At 48.0% G+C, this 20,745-nt stretch overlaps 1 protein-coding gene across 2 annotated transcripts; it reads left to right on the top strand.

The window, feature by feature from the left end:
* The first annotated feature begins 29 nt into the window (after positions 1 to 29).
* On the top strand, positions 30 to 20,450 carry LOC146174787 (angio-associated migratory cell protein). Of its 2 annotated transcripts, none has more exons than XM_084583950.1 (4): positions 30 to 222; positions 3,147 to 3,722; positions 12,721 to 13,015; positions 19,551 to 20,450. In XM_084583950.1, the coding sequence occupies exons 2-4, from the start codon at positions 3,171 to 3,173 to the stop codon at positions 19,931 to 19,933; spliced, it is 1,230 nt and encodes a 409-aa protein (XP_084440076.1). In that variant the 5' UTR covers positions 30 to 222; positions 3,147 to 3,170; the 3' UTR covers positions 19,934 to 20,450. The 2 variants fall into 2 exon arrangements, with proteins under 2 accessions (XP_084440076.1, XP_084440075.1); XM_084583949.1 differs by lacking the exon at positions 30 to 222 and adding an exon at positions 275 to 469.
* The last annotated feature ends 295 nt before the right edge of the window (positions 20,451 to 20,745 follow it).

Raw genomic sequence — 20,745 nt, 5'->3', positions numbered from 1 at the left:
CTCCCGACAACAGCACGATTGACAGCAGAACAACCAGAACAACAGGGGCGAGCAACAATGTTTTTTCATGGCGCTGGCCATGAGTGGTGAACGCGTAACCGTGATCTGCCGTCGATGTTGGCTGCAAATCTATTCCTGAGTCGGGTGCTGTGAAATGATTTCGCCAGTGCAAGCAAGAGACGGGTCGAGGCGTTTTCAGTGGTGATACTGTGGTGTTAACGGGTAAGCACGCGGCGGCTGCGCATGAAAGAGAGACGCGATATAGTAAGCACTACAAGACACGCAGACGGCAATCACGTGAAATTTCTGTAGCTGCCTTTCGCCGAGAGAACCGTCGGCTTAGCTTTCTTACATTCGTTGTGGGACTTCGCAAGACCCAGACGGCGTTCCACTAGAGGCTGAGTAGCTGTTCGAGTGTCAGCCGTAGAGTTGGCAATGGCTGCATTTAGCACAAGTTTCCAATCCGATGGTGAGCACCTCCGAAGCTTGAGAGCTGTCTCCTGCTGCCTATTCATGCTTGACCTCGGCGTCATTCACTGCGTGTGTATGTGACTACGTGTTTACGTCAATATGGCGAAAAACAATACTGCTCACTTATTATGCAGCAAGAAGAAAACTATCAGTGTGTGTGCTTTGGCAAAAGCAGCACATACGAAGTGGACGCTGACAAAAGCGGACGTTTATTGAAGGTCTTGAATTAGTCCAGATTTGAGAAGAAAATGGAATAGCGTATGACGGATGCAAGTTTTGAATCCCTGAGCTCAGATATCTTTGTTTCAGGAAGATAGGCCATAATACAACGCTATATGTTTCTTTTTGTCTTTCCGTTGTTCTGTTTACTCTCCTTTATGTATTTTACAGGCTATTCTACAACATCAGCTGCCCATCATCGCATTTCCTTCTCGTCAGCCTCTTCATTATCATGCCGATTATTTTTTCTGTTTCATTCTTTTTTTCTTTCGGCGCCACCGTTGATTTTCGTCAAAACCTGTCTTCCTCCAATAAAGTTTTGAATGAATTAGCAGCAAGAGAGAAATTAGAGATTCGGGTTCTCGCTGCAGTTCAGTTATTTGGCTTTGGCAGAGGAAAATGATCGTGTTGCGCTGAAAAAAACTTAGGCTAAGTCTATACGTAGATCGAGGCCATCCGTGACCAATCTTTGTGAATCTTGTAGTAAAATTGAGTCCATAGATCAATTTTTCCTTTCCTGCCAGTGGTTTGCTTCTCTCATTAGAATTTACTTGCAGTTGCTCGACTACTTGTAGATTCCCCCTCGCTCGACGAGCACTTCTTCTATCTGGTTTGGTTTGGTTTTTGGGTTTAACGTCCCAAAGCGACTCAGTCTATGAGAGATGCCTAGTGGAGGACTCCGGACATTTCGACCGCCTGGGGTTCTTTAACGTGCACTGACATCACACAGCACACGGGCACCTAGCTTTTGGCCTCCAACGAAAAGTGGCCAAGGTCGGGATTCGATCCTGCGTCCTTGGGCACAGTAGTCGATCGCCCTAACCACTGTGCCACCCGGCAGGGCCTTGTTCTATTTCGATTAACCTTTCCTTCGAGGCAAGCACCAAGGGATACACCCTGAAATCAGCATTCGATCCTGTTCACGACTGTAAATTACATCAGGTAGATTGGTCTGCTAGAATTAGAATTCATTGCTTTTTGTTTTCCTTTATATTTTTGTTTTTATTCTAGTTTGACACAAAATTATCCAAATACTTCACTCCTTGCCTGTGAGCGTGCTTGTATCTGCAATGCACCCTGGCCAATCCTCCGCCGTGGCTATGTGCCATTATGAGTGAGGATATCAACGAACAGTAATTTCAGTGATATCATTAGTGAGTGCGCAGTGGAAGTAGGTGGTAAGACAGCTAATACAAGATGCTGTTAAACTATCTAAGGAGACAAAAGATTAAGAACCGTGTAAGCATGCTTCCAGCCCAACCTACAGCATGAAACTGGCGGAGCTATCAAGGCTAATCAATAGGCTTAAAAGGGGGAAAGCAGCTGCGGAGGAATCGGGTAACTGCAGATTTGTTGAAGGACGGTGGAGAGATTGAGCTAGAAAAACTGGTTACCTTGTAATTTGTTGTGCCTTGTGTCCTTGAGAATACCAGAATCTCAAAAGAGCGCTAACATTATCTTAATCCATAAGAAAAGAGATGTCAAGGACTTGAAAAATTGACCAATCAGTTTACTATTCATTAAGTACCAGGTATTTACCAAGGCAATTGATGACACTGTGAGTAGGAATGAGTCATTTATACGAAACATGGCCAAGATCAGCAGGTAACTAATCTGCACAAGAAAATGTGTAATAACTGAGCTTTTAGTAGAGCAGTGAACCTAGTGGCTCCAGAGCTACGTCTTTTCTGTTTAATGCATATCTCCCGTGCTGATAGTGGCGCCATGTTGCTGTATGGTAGACTTGACTAGGAACGAGAAAGGTAGGCCAAGGCTAGATTTGAGTGCTTCGTTGGCGGTGGCAGGAACTTTATAAAAGAAGTTGAAATTGGGGAATGCACAGGCCTTGTTGAAGCAGGAAGGCGCTGGCTGATGCACAGTAGAAGGAAAGCCTCTACAGGAGTGATGTAATTATGACCAAGTTTGAATAGTGACGTGAACTGCCTTTGCTGCAGAAAAGAACTTGGTCTCATTTTTGCGCTCTAACAGTTTGTCTGCACAAGAAAACAGTTTTCTGAATGCAGCTTCTTTAGGTATCAGTGTATCCTATTGTGCTGGTTTGTTACTTCTTTAGAAATGAGTCTCAATGCACGTGGTGTGAAGGAAGGATGATTGGTGGGCACACAGGTTGACTGAGGGGAATCTGGGATGAGGCAAGAAAGGTGGTGGAGGAAGGGGAGGTGGCCACAGCTGACACTGGAGAGGGTCAGCCATAGGTCGTCATCATCATTATCAGCTTGACTACATTTACTGCAGATATAGTAAACTAGATTGTAGTTCACTATACTGCAGGGCTGAGGCCTCGCCCATATGTCTCCCATTAACCCTGTCCTCTGCCAGCTACAGCCATCTTATCCACTTAAACTTCATAATCTCGTCTGTCCTGCTAACTTTTTTCTGCTAGTTAGATTGATGGCAGAGATGATTGTTGTGTCTGCACCCTCTCTTTGGCCCAGTGCGACAAAGCAGGTTGTGGGCGGATGCGCTGTGACACGCCGCCCAGGATGGAGGACGTGAACGACCGTGACAGCAGCGATGACGACGCACCCGCAGACATGGACGACATTGAGATCGTCGAGATTTACGAGGATGGAGCCAGCGACCTCAGTGATGAAGACGAGGAAGAGGGAGCCGGTGGTGACCTCCCAGAAGATGACACACCTCTGGATGAGGCTGCCGTCTCCTTCACCGCCCACCAAGGATCGGCATTTGTGTGTGCCGTGTCTGGTGATGGCCGGTACCTGGTGACGGGTGGCGAAGACGACAGCGGCCGCATCTGGCGCCTCGAATCTGGAGAGCTGGTGTTCGAATGCAACAGCCACACGGATTCTGTGACGGCTGCCGCCTTCAACCACGACTCCACCCTGGTGGCCACGGCTGACATGAGTGGCACCGTGCATGTCTGGAACGTGGGGACGCAGCAGTCAGTGTGCGACTTGGAAATGAGCACGGACCTCAACTGGATAGACTGGCATCGCCAGGCAAACGTCCTGCTTGCCGGAACGGCAGACGGCACAGTCTGGATGTGGCAGGTAGGATTCTCACTGACAAAGGCCTGTCTGCCTGCTCTACTGTTCAGATAGAGAACATGCGGGTTTTAAATGAAGCATGCCTGGGTAAGTCGATATAGACCAGTTGCAAAACCTACAAGTCAGATTCCCTGTACCGCAGATATTCCTACACAATGGCGGCAGAGACTTACTTCGATGTAATAGTTCAAAATAGTGCATTAATTTCTGCCTCACAGGGAAGCTGGCTTGTGAGTTTTGCAACAAACCTATATATTAAAATTAGAAGGGGACCAAGCACTTACCCTCCAGGGATGCCCTTATGATACTGGAAGGAATTAGTGGCTTGAATATAGGTGTAGATGAATGGAGTACAGTGTGCTAAATATTCCTTTATCCATTTTAGTACTTTAGAGGTAAATTTAACTAGGAAATATTAACCAAATTCCTTTCTCTGATTGCTTGTACTGTGATGGCGTTTGTAGTTCTCCACCTGTTGCACCTTGGCTGTAGAATCCTGTCCTTTTAATTCCCCATGGCTTGACAGTGCCATCAGAAGTCATTTTGGCTATCTCGGAAGGCGAGTGCATACTTTTCGTCCCACATGTAATTGTGCTCTAAATACACCTGAAACGCAAGGCTGTCTCAATAAGTGACAAGTAAAACTTTTCAACGAGCTAGTTGGTACATGATCTTTAACTCTTTCGCTGCCGCACCTATTCAAATCGATCAATCTGATCGACGATTTAAATTCTCGCACGGTTTGCAGGTGCCTAACGCCATCTAGGTTGTAAAGTGGGAAACAAACAACGTGCTTCGTCTTGTTTTGTTGGTCTTTTGCTTTGCGGCGCTTCTGCACGCACCGCGAAATATTTCGGATTGCTTAGCTTGCACCTCGATCATGGCGTTGTCATCGCGCGTGGGCGCTCCTAGAAGGCATCCTGTTTCTCGCCAATCGAGCGCTTCAGCGGTTGATTTTTCGGAAGCAGTCAACAGTAGTGAGCCAGAAAAAGATGTGGACACATCAGATTTCAGCACCGATATAGGAGGATACGTCAAGTCAATTTGGAACATCCAGCGGGTGAGTGTCGGTTTTATGTGCGGCGTGTGTTTCGATTACTAATAAATAGTTATGAGCGGCGGAGCATGTGCTCACAGCTATATTATTTATTTTCAGGGTCTCAACGTCTTACAGACTTGATTCCTTGCCAGCAGCTGTGGAACGCTTGCAGTTTTTTCCGAAATGAAAAACCGGAAGTCGTAGTTGGCAGCGCGGTCCGAAGTGAAACACGGCGCTTCGTGCGGGTTCTCGATATCTTCAAACTATACTTCACGGCTGAGCTGATCAACATGATCTGTGAGAACACAAACAAATATGCATGGACGCATATTTTAGAGAAGCATACATATGCAGAAAAGGACGGCTCATGGAAAAATTCGGCCCTGACGAAGTGATGCAGTGCATAGGAATCCTGATCTACATGAGAATTGTGGAACTGCCTCGCCTCCATCTATACTGGAATACCTCAGAGTTATTTTCAGGCCTCATTCCACCTAAGATTATGCCCAGGAGCCGATTTTTTGCATTCCTTGCGTTTCTCAGTGTCATGGACCCGGAGGAGACTGACCCCGTCCGCAATGGAAAGCTGGCAATGCGTGGACGAACGAATGATTAAATCAAAAGAATGATCGGAAATTCGGCAGCATATGCGTAACAAAGGGGTCAGATGGGGGTACAAGCTGTGGGTCCTTGCTGACTCAAGCACAGGCTACACTGTGCAATTCAGTATTTACACCGGGAAGCGAGAAACACCCAGCTCAAAGGGTCTAGCTTATGGCATTGTAACCTACCTGAGTGATGCATATTTGGATCAAGGCTACATTATCTACTTTTACAACTTCTACACATTCACCTCTCTCTTTGAACATCTCCTTGAGAGGAAAACTCTCTCTTGTGGAACAACGCACAAAGGTCGTCAGGGATTTCCCTCCCACTCGAAAGACACCACTTGGGAGAAAAGAGCAACTCGAGGGGGCATTCGCTGGCTGCAGTGCCATGATGTGCTGTATTTGCAGTGGAAAGAGAAGCATGCTGTAAACATGATGAGCACAGCATACACTGCCAATAGTCACGTCACTCCAATTCAAAACGTCAAGCAAGGAGACCAATGGACAAAGATCCCCATCAGAAAGCCGCTCTTGACAGAAGACTACAATATAACGGCATTCTTGGTGTTGGCAAGTTTGGTCAACTTATTGCTTCTTATAATGTCCTGATGAAGTGTGTCAGGGGGTGGAAGCCGGTTTTTTCACTGTATAGACATTGCTGTCATCAACAGCTTTATAATCTTCCTAGGACACAGTCAACATCACCCTGAGATAGAGGAGCTCACCAGAAAGAGTGGCTTTGACCAGCTTGCATTCCAAATTGAGCTGGTCAACCAGATTTTTAGGATGGACGACAGGCATGTTCACCCTCCCCCTCCTCTAAAGAAGCCGGAGCACAAGCCCCAGGTGCAAGAAAAGTGCCGTAACTGCAAGCTTTGCTATGAGAGAAGCAAAGTTGAAAGGAAGACTGCAGTTTTCTGTGAGCTATGCGGTGTGTATCTGTGTTTCATCCCCACGAGGGACTGCTTTGGACAATGGCATGCAACACACCCACGCTAACCTTTTTTTTTCTTCTTTTTTTTGCCGAAAGAACAGTGTTCCGCAATACCCTCAGACAATTGTGCCATCTTTTTTATGACATAATTAGCTACAAAATGTATATCTAGAAATGTTCACTCTTGATATTTTTTAAGTTTTGCTCTTTTTTCAAGAATGATATCCTCATTATATAAATCTTCGAATTGTAAACAATTTTTCACTACCTTGTGTAATAAATGTATAGCAACGTTTATATTATTGAATGGAACATTTTTTTAGGTACATTTTGATATGAAACAATGTCAATAAGGCATTAGTGTCTAGTCGCCAAAAAATATTTCCTTCCACCTAGTAAAAACTGCCCTTTTTCCCGTGGTAGCGAAAGTTAAGAAGTGCCGTGCGCGGAAAAAACAATCACGGGAAAACTGAGAGTGAATAGGACAGGATAGGATCCTCTCTCCGTTTTCTTGTGACCATTTTTCTTTTTTCAGTGCACAGCACGTCTCAAAAGATAAGTGAGAAGGGCCAGGTTTACGAAGGGTAATCTCAAAAGTAAGGTTTCCAAAATGCAGGGGCTACAAGAAACATTAGCACGGCTGTATAAGCTAAACTGCTTTATTCACTACTTCCTCCTTTCCCAAACAGGCCATCGCTCAGCCCGCTGAGCCAGTCAGTCTTGGCTTAGGCAGCCATTTGTACTGGAGCTCCTGCTTGTTTCTACTGCCAGGTGCAGAGTTTATGCAGTTAATAAATTATTGCATTCAAGCACCCTTCATTCAACCTATCAGAAATCTTAGCTATGTGATGAAGGCATATGGAGACTGATGCGTGGATATCATAAATGTCCAAAGCGCGCATGGTGTAGGGAGGTTTCGGCTGGTCACACTAAAATTCACGATGAAGGAGCGAGAGACCTCAAATTTCCAACAAGAAAAGTCATGGTGGTTAAAGAAATGATGCAAAAAGGTGAGAGGATCACTCTTGATGTTCTCTACATTTGGTTCCTGATATACTACGAACAGCCATCCAAAGGATGTTAACACAAAAAATTAGAATGTTGGAAAATGTACAACAAGCTGCGTCCCTCAAGGCTCACTTGAGATTATCAACGGGAGCGAATTGACTTTTCCCGGTAATTTTTTCAGCACTGTGCTGATGGAAAAGACATTTTAGATTTTATTGTCATGGGGGACGATACCTGGGTATTTACCTCTTACCAGAGAAAGGATAGGAATCATGTGAATGGTAACATTCCTCTTCACCTATGCCACAAAAATTCAAGTGAACAGAGTCTGCTGGCAAAGTCGTGGCTCCTGGGACCGCATAATAGATGCTTACACCTAGGTGTGTGTTGTGAGACACTGAAACTCGGACAACTCAGGATATGCTGAAACAACTCGGGATAAGGGAAGATCAATGTTGAGCAAAAGTGTGAAACTTCTCTACAATAACGCCCGCCCCCCACATCGCTCATCAAACTTTATGTCCTGCAACAATTCGAACGGGAAATCATCACCCACCCACACACCCTTCAGTGTGGACTCTGTACCCAGTTGACTATAACTTGTTTCCAGAGTTAAAATACATCTATTCGGAAGGCAGTTCAATGACATTGTCAAAGTGAAAGTTTAGTCCAGTGCTTCAACGACATGGCAGTGAGCTGGCATGGCATACAAAACTGCTGCAGCATCTGCAGATATAATAATGATTTGTTCATAGGAAAGGACAGACGCAGTATCTGTCACACTTGTTCTGTGGACACCTGAACTACACCGCAAGAGAAGGAAGGTGGGAGTGAAAGGGGAAAGAGAGGAAGAGGAGCCATAGTGGAGGTCTCCGGAGTAATTTCGACCACCTGGGGATCTTTAACGTGTGCCAAGGTTCTTAGAGACAGTTGGAAAACTGTGTGGTGCGAAGTGGGCCAAAACAATTGCCGATCTGGCTTGAGCTGAGAGGGGCGCTGCGGTAGATGGGTGAGGCCATAGAGCTAATGCACAGGCGGAAATTTTAAAATAATACTAACCCTTTCTTTTCAGCAACGCAATGGAAAATAAAACTGCACCTGCGTTTTTTAAACACATCTTTGTACACATGAAACACCAACACGTTTGCAGACATATCTCAAGCAGGCAGGTAGCAGACGACCCGCTTGAGCCGCGTCTGCAACCTCCTTGCTTCAGACACGTGGGGAACGATCTCCCATCGTCCCCTTTAAGGTCGGCTTTCCCCTGCGGTATTTACTCTAGCTTTTGCAAAGTGGCGTCAGCATTGGTGGTTAACATTAACTATCGATAGATGGCACCAGCGTCACAGCAGCTGGGTAGCCGCAGAAGCCTCCCCCTGTGCACGCCGGGAAAGCCAGCAAAGGGTAGCGCACGCGGTCACTTGGTGGAGTCGGCGGTTTGGACTGTCAGCTGCGATTAAGCGGGGAAAGCGCATTTATCCCCCTATTACAACCCCACACCTAGTGCACAACGTGGGGCCTGCTCTTGAAACATTGGACGACTGTTTGTTCGGTTCAAGGGACGTTCTTTGTCCGGACATAACAAGTGCATAGGCCTAAAGTGAATTTTGATCGCTAGGCCCTGCGGCATGCTTTCTTGAGTGCGAGGTGACTTCCGCTGCAGCATGTTTGAACTTTTCGACATGCTCAGCACATTTTTTTTTACCCTTTGGAGAACTTCCTTCAATTTGAGGAAGTGCGGGGCCTAGCGCCCGCGGAGTTGCCGGCCTGAAGCGAGTGAGTACAGAAGCCGCGTGGGTGGTCCAAGTTTTCTTGTACATATTTTCTCTTCTGTCTCTTTTGCTACTCCAGGAGTCGTGGGCTCTGGGAGCCGAGTGGCCTGGGGCCATGGGTGCCACAACGAACTTGCTGGTACTGTAACTCGGCACCGGGCGTTCCGACACCGTCCGGAACAGTGGGCGCCAATCGCAAATCTGCTTCGTACAGTGCGTGGGGTAGGACCATCCCAATGAGTCGATGTCTCCTCGCGGCTTTGTGTGCGTAGCCCTTTTCCGGGTTGTTTTCATTTTTTTTTTTAAGGCGGTCATTGTTATAGTGGTTATTAGGCCTAAGGCTTTCGTAGCTGCCTGCACCACGCCAGAAGAAATGACTGCCAGGACCGTGGTGTTGTAAAGCGGAAGCACATTGCTGCCCACTTTTGTTTTTTTATATGGTATTCTCGCACAAACTGAGCAGTCTCGTTCAACTCAAGAAAGGGCTTTGTTCACTTAAACTTTGTGTTTTAGAGCCACATGACACATTTTGCCAGCGAGTTTCGTACGGAGCCTCAAGGCCCGTGCGGATGCCGGTGCCGCCTCTCATGACTTACATTAAAGGCATGCGGAGGGCGTTATGGCAATTATGCATGTTCACCGGAGCCACCCCGGCTTACTAGCTTCTGGACATCGTCTCGCTGCTGCCTGCTGCGACGGAGCTGCCTGTATCCTGTTCAGCACATCCACCCGCAGCAGTTGTGGCGAGACCAGTCAACAGTCACATCTGGCTGCTGCTACCCTGGCCTGCAGCTTTCAGCCGGCCTTGCGGGTCCTGTGGACACGTGGTCTACTCCCCGCGATCCCTGGCGTTGCGCCAAAAGAGCACCTGGCTGAGCTTGGGCCCCTCTCTGGCGTTGTCTGCATCTGCCTTCCAGAAAGTGGCGCCACCTCTATGGACTCCCGACCGCAGTTTTCATCGGCCCCGCTGCACATTGACCTGCAGGTACTGAAGCCCACGTGACATGCTAGCCATCCTGCGGAGACCTTCACGCTATTATCGGCGTGCCGCGAAAGTCTGCGAGGACGTCGTCGGTGCTACCTCTGCTGGAAGGTCCTGCCTCAAGTGCAAGTTCATGTGCATCATGAAAGTTAATGTGCAAGTTCAAGTGCATCTCCATAGCATGTACTTACAGGCGCGTGGGTGAATTTAAGGTTGGGGGGTATGTGGGGAACGGTCTCCCATCATCCCCTTTAAGGTCGGCTTCAAATCGATAGATGGTGCCAGCGTCGCAGCAGCTGGGTAGCCACAGAAGCCTCCCGCCTGTGCATGCCGGGAAAGCCAGTTCTCTTGGGCATCGGGAACTCAGCGCAAGCGGACGTATCCTCGCACGACTACGCGGTTACCGGCGAGGCGAAGGCCTTGTGAGACTTTTCCTGTGTTACTTTTCTCGCCTGCTCGCCCTGCCCGACCTCGGAGTTTATACCCTGCCCTAGTGTGGGCGAACATTCGCCTTTAACCTTGCTGGTGAATCAGACGACCTGTATTCATTAGCGTGTTTTATTGCTAGCTGGCATTGTTACTGCAGCAATAAATGCCTGTTTGTTGTCAGCACATGTTGTTCCTTTGTTCCCAAAAGCACGGCCCGCAGAGGTCGGCGTGCGCTCGGTAGCGCACACGATCACCGGGTGCGATCGGTGGTTTGGACTGTCAGCCGTGATTAAGCGGGGAAAACAAATTTATCCCCCTGTTACAACCCCACATTGTCAGTAGACGCGGTGGCTGTCATGCATACAAAAGTGTGTTTAAAAACGCAAACGCAATTTATTTATTTATTGCATTGTTAAAGGAAGAAGGTTACAAAATATCCGCCTGCGTATTAACTCTGTGGCCTCACCCATCTACCGCAGCGGGAAGGAGGGGCGCCAGACCAGTGATTGTTTGGGCCAACTTCGCAGCGCGGTGCGCCAGCACAGTTTTCCTACTGCCTCTATCTAAGAACGTTGACGTGCGCTGACATCGCACAGCACACGACACCTCTTCGTTTCGCCTCCATCGAAACGCAGCCGCGGGCGGTCGGGATCGAACCTGGGTACTCTGGCACAGTAGTGGGGCTTCTTATCACTACACCACCGCGGCGGCGCTCTGCAAAAATGCATTGAACGAAAATGGTGGCTGTGTAGAAAAATAGAAGAGTGTTCATTTCTTAAAATGCCTATCACTTGTCATAAATGTTATTTATTTCTACCTCTAAAAGAATTGGAGACCATTTTGGATTCACGCTCGTAGATCATAGCATTTTTCAAGCAGGTGTTGGGCCTGCACTATACACTCGGCCTCTCTGTTACTCTGAGGCTGTTGAGAACTATTGTCTAGTGACGGAATCTGTAATTTCAAGCACTCTTGGTGAAATCTTTGGATGTGAACTGAGATCTCTTTCTGTCTGCAATCCCAGAGCGAGCAAGGCAGCCAGCAACAGTGATCACTGGTGCCGATGCTGGCACTAGTGTCACCACTTCAGGAAATTTGGAGGGCTGATCGACAACCAGAATGTGGTTGCGTCACTTGAACTGAAGCAAGCCAATACCTAGGTGTTGCCATTGCCTACTTTTTGGTGTAGGAAGCGGTATGAGTGGCTTAAAACACACAACTCTAGTTTCAGCGCTTTTGGCATGAGCCACAAGGTGTTCAATATGCAGTTTGCAATTTGGCCACCAAATGCACTGTTGGACACGTTCTTGACAGCAGTGGCCACTCTCCTGGGCTTGTAAAGGTGAACAGTGGTGCGGGCTTAGTGCGGAAATTTTAGCATGCACAATGCTGAGCTTGCAGTGTTCAGTGTCTGTACCATCTGCCACATTCATAAACACCAATCCCATATCTGGCACCTTGTCCTGGAGTGATGAGAGGTGTGACTACCGTGCCCAAAGAGGAAGCTTTATTGCGCCCGCAGGCAGAGTATACCCTATACACGATCAGCGATGCTGCCTCTCTTGACCTTAGTGCCATCTCATAAATGCAAACACAAGACCACAAGTGCTACATTTTTAGGGCTGCAGCACTACTACCCACATCTCGCCAAAACCCCGATGTCTGTAGCAGATTTGACCTTTGACCTTTCCGAGGTACTTCAAGTGTCCACAGTATCAAGTGTGACAGATACTGCACCTTTCCTTTTCTGTAAACCAATTCTAGAATGTCGGTGAACTTTGATTCGTTCAGCGGAATGCTGGTTGTGTTCAACAAGGGGCGTGCAATGTACTGTGTGCAGGTTTCGCATTTCTCCATTGTGGATTCTGCAATGATTTCGGAACCTTTAGTGCTGCAGCATACATGCAACATGTGGTCTGGAAGCATGGCCACCTGATTAACACACCATAAATGATGTTTAATAATTGACATAGCAAACACAATCCTGTCAAAACACCCTACTGCTGCATGATATTCTGTGATTAACTGGGTTAAACTATTCGTATATTTCTTTTTATTCAGATCCCCCACTTTGAGTATATGCAGTAGCCAGCAGCCTGCAGAGAGATGTTATTTGATAGCTTTTTTTTTTTCCTGCAAAGCAAATCAACTATGTGAGCTACTTTTCTCTCAAGGAATGCTTTGAACTTTTGTCCTCTTTTTTTCAATCTAATGACTGTGTTGTCGCAGGTGCCCAGCGGCCAGTGCAAGACCATGCAGGGCCCTGGCGTGTCGTGTGGGGTGGGGCGCGTGCTGGCGGATGGCCGACGTGCCGCTGCTGGCTATGATGATGGCTCTGTGCGCGTGTGGGATCTCAAGAGCTCCTCGACGACCCACTCCCTGGTGGGGCCCACCCAGACACACCCGGCAGCTGTCACCTGCCTCGATGTGGGCGGTGAGCTGGTGGCCACGGCTGCCACGGACGTGCGACTGCTGCATGCCAGCACAGGCCGGCTGCTGGCCACGCTGGCACTGAGCGCAGGAGGTAGGGTGCAGAGGGTAGTTGCTGAGCTGGGGTACCCCTGGTTTTACCTGCAGGGTTCCCCATGCACTCCAACCCCCAGCTTTATCACAATATAAGATTATTTGTAAGGGAGCTTATTTACAGAGCTGATTATTGTGCCCCCGTGGCCGTGCCATGAACGTCTTACTTCATGTTAATGTGCAGTCTTCAAGTTGGTGGTTCAGGGGAGGGTGGAAAAAAAGCCCTCTCCTGATGACCTGCTCGAAATTAACAAGCTGGCCATGTCGCCCTTTTCGTTGATGTCTGCAATTGCGGCTCCTTTCTTTTCTTGGCAGTTTTCTATTCTGCAGACAATTCCTACACAGGACTTTGTGAGTTGTTGGGTGGCTTGGAAGTGCATAATGTCCAATGTGCTTTCAAGAAAGGCATAAGGTTGGTACATTCCATTTCAAAGTTGAATTGAGTGGCTGTCTATGGAGTTGCCAAGGAATGCTGACTGCTGATTTTATATATCAAGACTCATCGTGAAACTGCAGCTGGGACCAAAATGATCGCATCCTTGACGGTTGCTCTTGTCTGCCAGTAGCTTGAGGTCTAGTGGGCTGCATACCTTACCTTGTTTGTGGGGATTATGTTCCCTTCTTTATGAAGTTGTCCCCCACCAATGTAGAATAGGAAGCGGTGACTTTAGAAAATGAGGAAATGGAAAGGGAAATCTTTGGAGTGGAAAAGACACATGTATGACACCATATCTCATCTGTGTCGCTGTTATTCCTAATGGTGACATATTAAGTCTGCCATGGGGCCAGAGGGAAAACCATGCTTGCCAACCTTGGGTGTTCATTGACGCTGTGCCTGCAAGGGGGCTGGGGGTGCATTTTTGTCATTTCGAAATGCCGACGAGAAGCTTGATCAGCTCTGTTCGCACTTGGAAAGTTGTAGGCTGCTGCTACAGTATGACCTCATTTATATGTTCCTGGTTCATACGATTTCCCATTTCATGCGCTCAGAATCGCGGGCAGTAAAACATCTCCCATGGAGCTACACTATTTTTATTCTGGTTAATATGCTCCCGGATAACACGATTTCCCAGTTACTACGTTTGCAATTTCGACAAACTGTGGTCGAGTAACATGTTGTGCAATCGACTGGATATGTGCTAACGAGTGCTTGCGACATAAATAACAGATTAGTGGCACTGGCCCTCCACAGTTGCTTTTTTGCAGTGCCTAGGTGCAAGGGGTGAAGCATCAAAGGTGATAGTACATTCTCATTTGACATTGATAAATACCAAGGAAATCTCGTTTGCTCTCCGTGGTGTCAGTGACTGTTGGTTCCCTGAGCATGTCATCATGGGCCTCTTATTTTTCCTACATTTGTTTACCGAGTGTGGCATCGCTTCCATAGCGTGCAAGCCAGAAGATTTTAACAGGTATTCATCTGATTTGGGATGCAAGGGTGGCAGGATACGATTCCCATCTCACCTTAAATTCTGTTTTCAGTCCAGTTTATCAATTTCATATGCTTGCATGACCTACTTGCATTTGAGTCATTTTGTAACACTGTCATCACAATTTGTGTGATGTTTTACTCGCTTTTCGATTTTCCCGCTCTTCATGTGATGTGCACCATTTTCAACCTACCTGGGTTTTTTCTGTGGTGTGCCGACACCACCTGGTTCTTCGCTGAATGGGACCCTTAAGCTCCATTGCCTGAAAGCTCGCCCCTTAACTTTCTTCTCCGTCATTTATCATGTCAACCGATCACTTTCAAATGCTGCTAGGCTTAGCCATTGTGCGAAATTCTTCTAAGTGGGCTTTCCCTCATATCATATAATGAAAACAAGATAGCTGATAATGCGTTTCAACACACTGGAAACTTGAAAGTATACAGGTGTTTGTTTGATCCTTCCATGTGTCGGATATACCTAACACCCATTCCTATAATGCTTTTGCTTTCTTCTTCACAACTCTTCCTACCCAGCTCCAGTGGCTTAGTGGTTAGGGCAGTTAACTGCTATGCCTGAGGACGTTGATTCGATTCCTGCTGTAGCAGCCACATTTCGTTGGCAGCGAAACAAGGCACCTTGGTGCATCATGATCCGTACACCTGTGCCGCGTGCGTGTGGCTAGTGGTACAATGATAGCAGGACCCCATCTCTAGACCGAGAAATAAGTCTGGCTGCGTAGTTCCAGATTCTGAGCTAGCTGCTGGTACGCAATGATTGCAATTATTTGCTGCACATTTGCCAGCCATCCAAACCCAGCAGCTTGCTGCTTTTCGATGTTGGCGGGCCCATCACGGGTCATTTCTTATTTATGGAAGCATACCTCGGCATTCTCATGGCAATGTATGTCGCTGTCGCTTATGTGTTGTCAGCATTCCAAAAACCACACACATGTCACAGGTTTTACGCTGTTGGTAAAAAGCTTCACAGCATTTCCAACATTTTCTTTTTTTCTGCCCTGGGTTGGGGAAATAGGTCACATTTGGTAGCTCGATTTTCGGGTAACTGCAGCTGGTTTCCCAGTTGCTTGTAGTTGTACTTAATGAGATTTTACTATCCATAATACAGTAGAACCCCGCTGTTGCGTTCCCGGGTGCTGCGTTTTCCCGGCTGCTACGTCCTTGTGGTCGAGTCCCAGCATGACTCTCATAGACTTCCATGTATTAGAAACCCCGCTGTTATGTCGTAGCTTGGGACACGTTCCCGCATGATACGTTGTGAACTCGCACCCCAAGCCAACCCGAAAAACAAGCAGCGACGGCCATGTTTACTTTTTCGGCGAATTGACTTGGCCTGGCTTGGCCTAGCGTTGCTGGCGTGTCTACAGAGGGCACTAGTGACGCTTGGGCAGGCTGCGTCATCATCATCAGCAGCAGTAGTTGCGCTTTTTTTTTTTGCGTCTTGCTGTCTTTCATTACTCCATGCTCCATCCTTTGTGCGGTTGGTGTGTGTGCGACTGACTTCACAATTGCCGAGCTTAGGACTCTTTCCGCGTGTATTTTCCGGCTGTGAATTCGTTCCGCGGTCGTGTGCACATGCGTCCAGCGCACTCAATCGCCCACCTGGCGCGTGCCAACCGTTCAGCACGTAAATACAGCAAGATGGCATCAAGAAAGCGCAAAGCGCTATCCTTGGAGGATAAACTGAATATTCTCCGCACTGTGGATGCAAACCCAACGCGGAAGCGGGTGTGCATCGCTAAGGAACTGGGACTTACGCCATCCACCCTCAACTCTATTGTTTCGAAAAGAAACGAGATCGAAGCAAATGCCCGGTCCTTTGACATCAGAAGCAAGCAAGCCCGCGGTGCGGAGCACGTGCAGCTTGACGAGGCGGTGTACAAATGGTTCAAGCAAGCCAGAGCTGCAGGTGTTAATTTTGATGGCACCATTTTGCGCGAAAAAGCACTGGAGATAGCAGACAAGCTCGGGATCGTCGATTTCAGTGCGTCAAACGGCTGGATCGACCGATTTAAACGAAGGCACGGAATTTGCTACCGAACCGTGAATGGGGAGGCCGCAAGCTTGGACGTGGCTACTGTGGGCAGCTGGAAAGAGACCGTGGCGCGCATTATTGACGGCTACGAACCTAGGGACATTTTCAATGCCGATGAAGCGGGCCTCTTTTTCAAAGTACAGCCCTCGAAGACGCTTAGCTTGAAAGGTGAGGCTTGCCACGGCGGAAAATGCAGCAAAGACCGTCTCACCGTTTTGCTGTGTTGCAGCTCGGATGGCTCAGAGATGATGAAGCCGTGGGTCATCGGCAAATTTCGAAACCCACGTTGCCTAAAGAATATACGTTACCTGCCCTGCCACTACAAGAACAACAGCAAGGCTTGGATGACGTGCGCAATTTTTGACGAGTTCCTCGCGTACATGGACTCGAAGATGGGCTGTCAGGACAGAAAAGTCGTCCTTTTTTTAGATAACTGCTCCGCGCATCCTAAGGACACTACGTCGCTGCGGAACATCAAGGTGGTTTACCTTCCGGCCAACACCACCAGCCACCTTCAACCCTTAGATGCTGGCATCATCAAAAACGTGAAGCATTTTTACAGGAAATGCATCGTGAAGCAATCCCTTGCCTCTGTGGACCGCGGGCAACAGCCAACTGGCATTACGATCCTGGATGCCATGCACTATCTGGCCACGGCATGGAGTGCTGTCACCGCCACAACGGTCAGGAATTGCTTTGCGAAGTGCTTCGGCGACGCAGACAGCACAGCAGAACCAGGAACTGTGGACAACCCCGGAACCCCCGAGGACTGCGAACTGGACACTGCCATGGAAGCGGTTGGCGCGAACGGGATCGTGTACAACGATTACGTGTCTGTGGATGATGCCGTTGCCACCTCCGAGATGATGACTGTCGACCAGATCGTGGCCGAGTGTGTAGACGCGCACAACAGTGGCGACGAAGAGGAAGAGGAGGAGGAGGATGCGCCGCAGCCGGAACCGACGTTTACATCGGCTGTGGCGGCATTGGACCTTCTCAGAAGGTACGTTCGCGACGATTGCGAGAGCCACATGGCACTGCAACTTTTGGAGAAGCGAGTTGTGCTCACCGGACGCGAAAAGATGCGACAGACAACGCTGCATGACTTCTTCAAGTGATAACATGGCAATAAATGCATTCAGTTGCCCACTACTGTCATTTTTCAATTTGTCCTACTTCCCGGCTCTTACGGTTTTTTTTTACGGTCCCATGAAAAACGTATCAGCGGGGTTCTACGTATTATTTTTAGTTGCTAGTTGTGCAAATTCCTGGATTTCATTTATTTGCTCATTTTCCACCATTACATTGCAGGTTTCTTATTGTTATGCTCTGATCGTGGATCATACATTTCCCTGAAGAGATTTCTTTTTGTGTGGTGCTAGGTCTGTCCATATTTATTTAATTCAGTAGCGAACGCCACACGCTTCTTTTTTTAAGGGGCAACATCCTTGCTTGGTTATCTTCCCTGAATTTGTTTTTATGCTGAACAGTTTGTTAATCAGATGCTATGCTCTCCAGAAATTGGCTGACATCATGGGCTGAAAGGGCCCCGGGGCCCTTTCAACCCATGACCATGACCAGCCCTTTCAGCCCATGACGTCAGCCAATTTCTGGACAGCATAGCATCTGATTAACAAAGGGGCATCTGCTGCTTCATTCTTCAATTGTATCCGACTGTAGCACCATCTACGAGGCACCCTGGAATGCACTACGGCTTTCCTAAATTTCATGCTTATGCGTATCTGCTCTCACTGTCCGACTGAGGTGTGGGCTCTGTAGTTCGGTATACTACCTTCTGGCATAACACACCAAAAGAGGCAAAGGAGATTGCACGCGGTGTGCAGCTAATAAACGTGGCTGACGTCTCCTTATGACTCTGGTGTAGCTACTGCCATCTGTAAGACACCACTTAACACAGTGCACCATTCCTGCATTGCATTCCATGCTTACATCTACTCTTGCAACAAGAGCGACTGTCAATCCTTTTCTTTGAGTTGTCACTCAAGACATGCAACAACGAAATGTAGGTAAATAATCTTGAAGCGTGGCCCCGCCGCGGTGGTGCAGTGGTAAGACGCCCGACTATTGTGCCGGAGTTCCCGGGTTTGGTCCCGACCGCCGCCGGCTGTGTTTCGATGGAGGCGAAACGAAATGACGCCCATGTGCTGTGCGGTGTCAGTGCACGTTAAAGGTCCCCAGGTGGTCAAAATTACTCCGGAGCCCTCCTACAACACCCCTTTTAATCTTTCCACTTTCACTCCCATCTTCTCTCTTCCCTTACTGTGTGGTCCAGGTGTGTGGACCTTTTCTTTCCGGTGAACCAATTATTATTATGGACATAAGGAAGCCGAATGAAATGGACTGTGCAATGAAGCAACAGTGCGTGAAGTGCTTCCTTTCATGCTGCATCAGTGCTGACGATAGCTTGTTATGGACAGGGTTGATGTCACATCCCGCATTGTCAAAGCTTTGACTGGATGCAGTGGTTTGAAAAACTAATCATTAACACGAGTATTTTGGGCTCAGTTATCTTTGATCATTGGTCATTGCTACCACTGTTGTTTGGGCAAGGGACCTTTGTTACAAATTGTCTTCACTATTGCTTAAGCTGAGAGTTCTTTAATGGTCTCCCCTGAGCCGAGCTTCGGTGTTATCAAATAGGTCAGCTGGCGTGATGCTGGTGGCATCATGTGGCTTAACAATAGAGCCAAGGAGTAGATGGTGGGAGCCGCAGTTGGCACAACAGCAGAACCTTCGCACAGCTAAAGTTTCACCCCTCAGCTTCAGTGCCACCACAGTTGGCTTGCAGAAGCGGTCAGCAGTGACAACACCAGAATTCCACTTCGCCGTTTCTTGAGTCTTAGCAGCTCTCTTTTTAGATGACTTAGTCTATTGGCCATTGTAACGCAGCAGTGAGCTCAAGCTTACCTTCACTGTACTCAGCCACTTAAATGCATGTTGTTTTGTTGTAGTTTTTTGGACATAGTTTACGGTGCTACTGAGTCATTGTCAGCATAGTGCATGCAAGCAGTTTCAGAAGCGGCTGATCTGCAGGCGGCGCTGGTGACGACGACGACCCAAGCGGTGCAAACACAGTTGAGGCGTTATCTCTGGATGGCCAACAGCGCACCCTGGCGGCAGGCCTGCTATCCGGCCGGCTGTCCTTCTGGGACTTGGGTGCCCTGGTTGAGAAGCAGAGTTGCCCGCACCCGGCGGGCGTCACGCGGGCACTCTGGCAAGGGCCTCACTCGGTGGTGACGGGATGCCTGGATGGTGCTGTCCGGGCATGGGATACACGCACGGGCCAACCCACGGTCTGTTGGAGGGCCCACCGGCACGACATCCTCGACCTGGCACTATCGCCGGATGGACAGTGCGTGGTCAGCGTGTCTGACGGCGGAACCTGCACCGTCCACCGGTTTGCATCGCCGAACTGAGGGACAACTTGTCTGCGAGTGGCTGTTCTGAATGGCTTAAGAAGCGTGGAGTGGCAACTTGTTAGAGCAAGCTCTTGGTGCCACAAGAAATGCATCCTCAGGAGAGGAGTGTTGCAGCAGGTTGTGTAATGGCCTTCGAGATGCTGCACCTGTTTTGCAAGTTGTTTCTCGGTGTTGAAAGGACACTGACACTCCGGGGCACATAGAGCTGAGCATATCCGGCATTGGAACTGGAAGTTGTTTTGTGTTAGCAGTCTAATTTAATTTTAATTCTGTTCTGCAAACAAGTTAATTAGAGACATATAAAATTGGACCGACTTCATTGTAGGCCATGTGCTCCGCTACAGAAGGAAAGCTGCTTCTGTGATTTGCATTCTCAAGGTGACCTGTGCTTGCAGGAAGACTATGCTTGGAACAACTTGGGAGAGATTCATACTGTTAGCCACCAATGCACAAAAAAAAACATTGTTGGTTAGTTTTTATTATATGGAGGTGCAATAAATTACTTTGCAAGGCGTTTTGTGGTCAGGTTGTGCTGTTATTATTTTTTTTTTTGCTTGCATGGCTCATTCTTATGGTTCTTCGCGGCAGCTTACTAGTGAATTTCTGTCACAGAGTTGCACTTTTTCAGCAGTGCCTTTTGCTTATTTCAAAGCAAATGTATCCAGGCTTCTAGTGGGAGATCGCTGTCCTCGGGAGTAACTGCCGCTAATTGCTCACGAAATTCGTTCCAATTAGTGAGATGCTGTTTCTTAGATATGAACTGTTTGGCATCATATTGCAGACGAGTTTAGGTAATGTAATCGTCACTG

This window comes from Amblyomma maculatum, chromosome 11 (assembly GCF_055883805.1).
Source record: "Amblyomma maculatum isolate TAMU_Amacu chromosome 11, ASM5588380v1, whole genome shotgun sequence".
Lineage (NCBI taxonomy): Eukaryota > Metazoa > Arthropoda > Arachnida > Ixodida > Ixodidae > Amblyomma > Amblyomma maculatum.
The sequence above is the reverse complement of the archived record's forward strand: the minus strand, read 5'-3'. Positions and strand labels throughout refer to the sequence as shown.

Bases quoted from the DNA above. Each gene is read 5' to 3' on its own strand.
- LOC146174787 (XM_084583949.1), top strand. The intron at 3,723-12,720 runs GTAGGATTCTCA...GTGTTGTCGCAG, and splicing joins GCACAGTCTGGATGTGGCAG to GTGCCCAGCGGCCAGTGCAA. The intron at 13,016-19,550 runs GTAGGGTGCAGA...GCTGATCTGCAG, and splicing joins GCTGGCACTGAGCGCAGGAG to GCGGCGCTGGTGACGACGAC.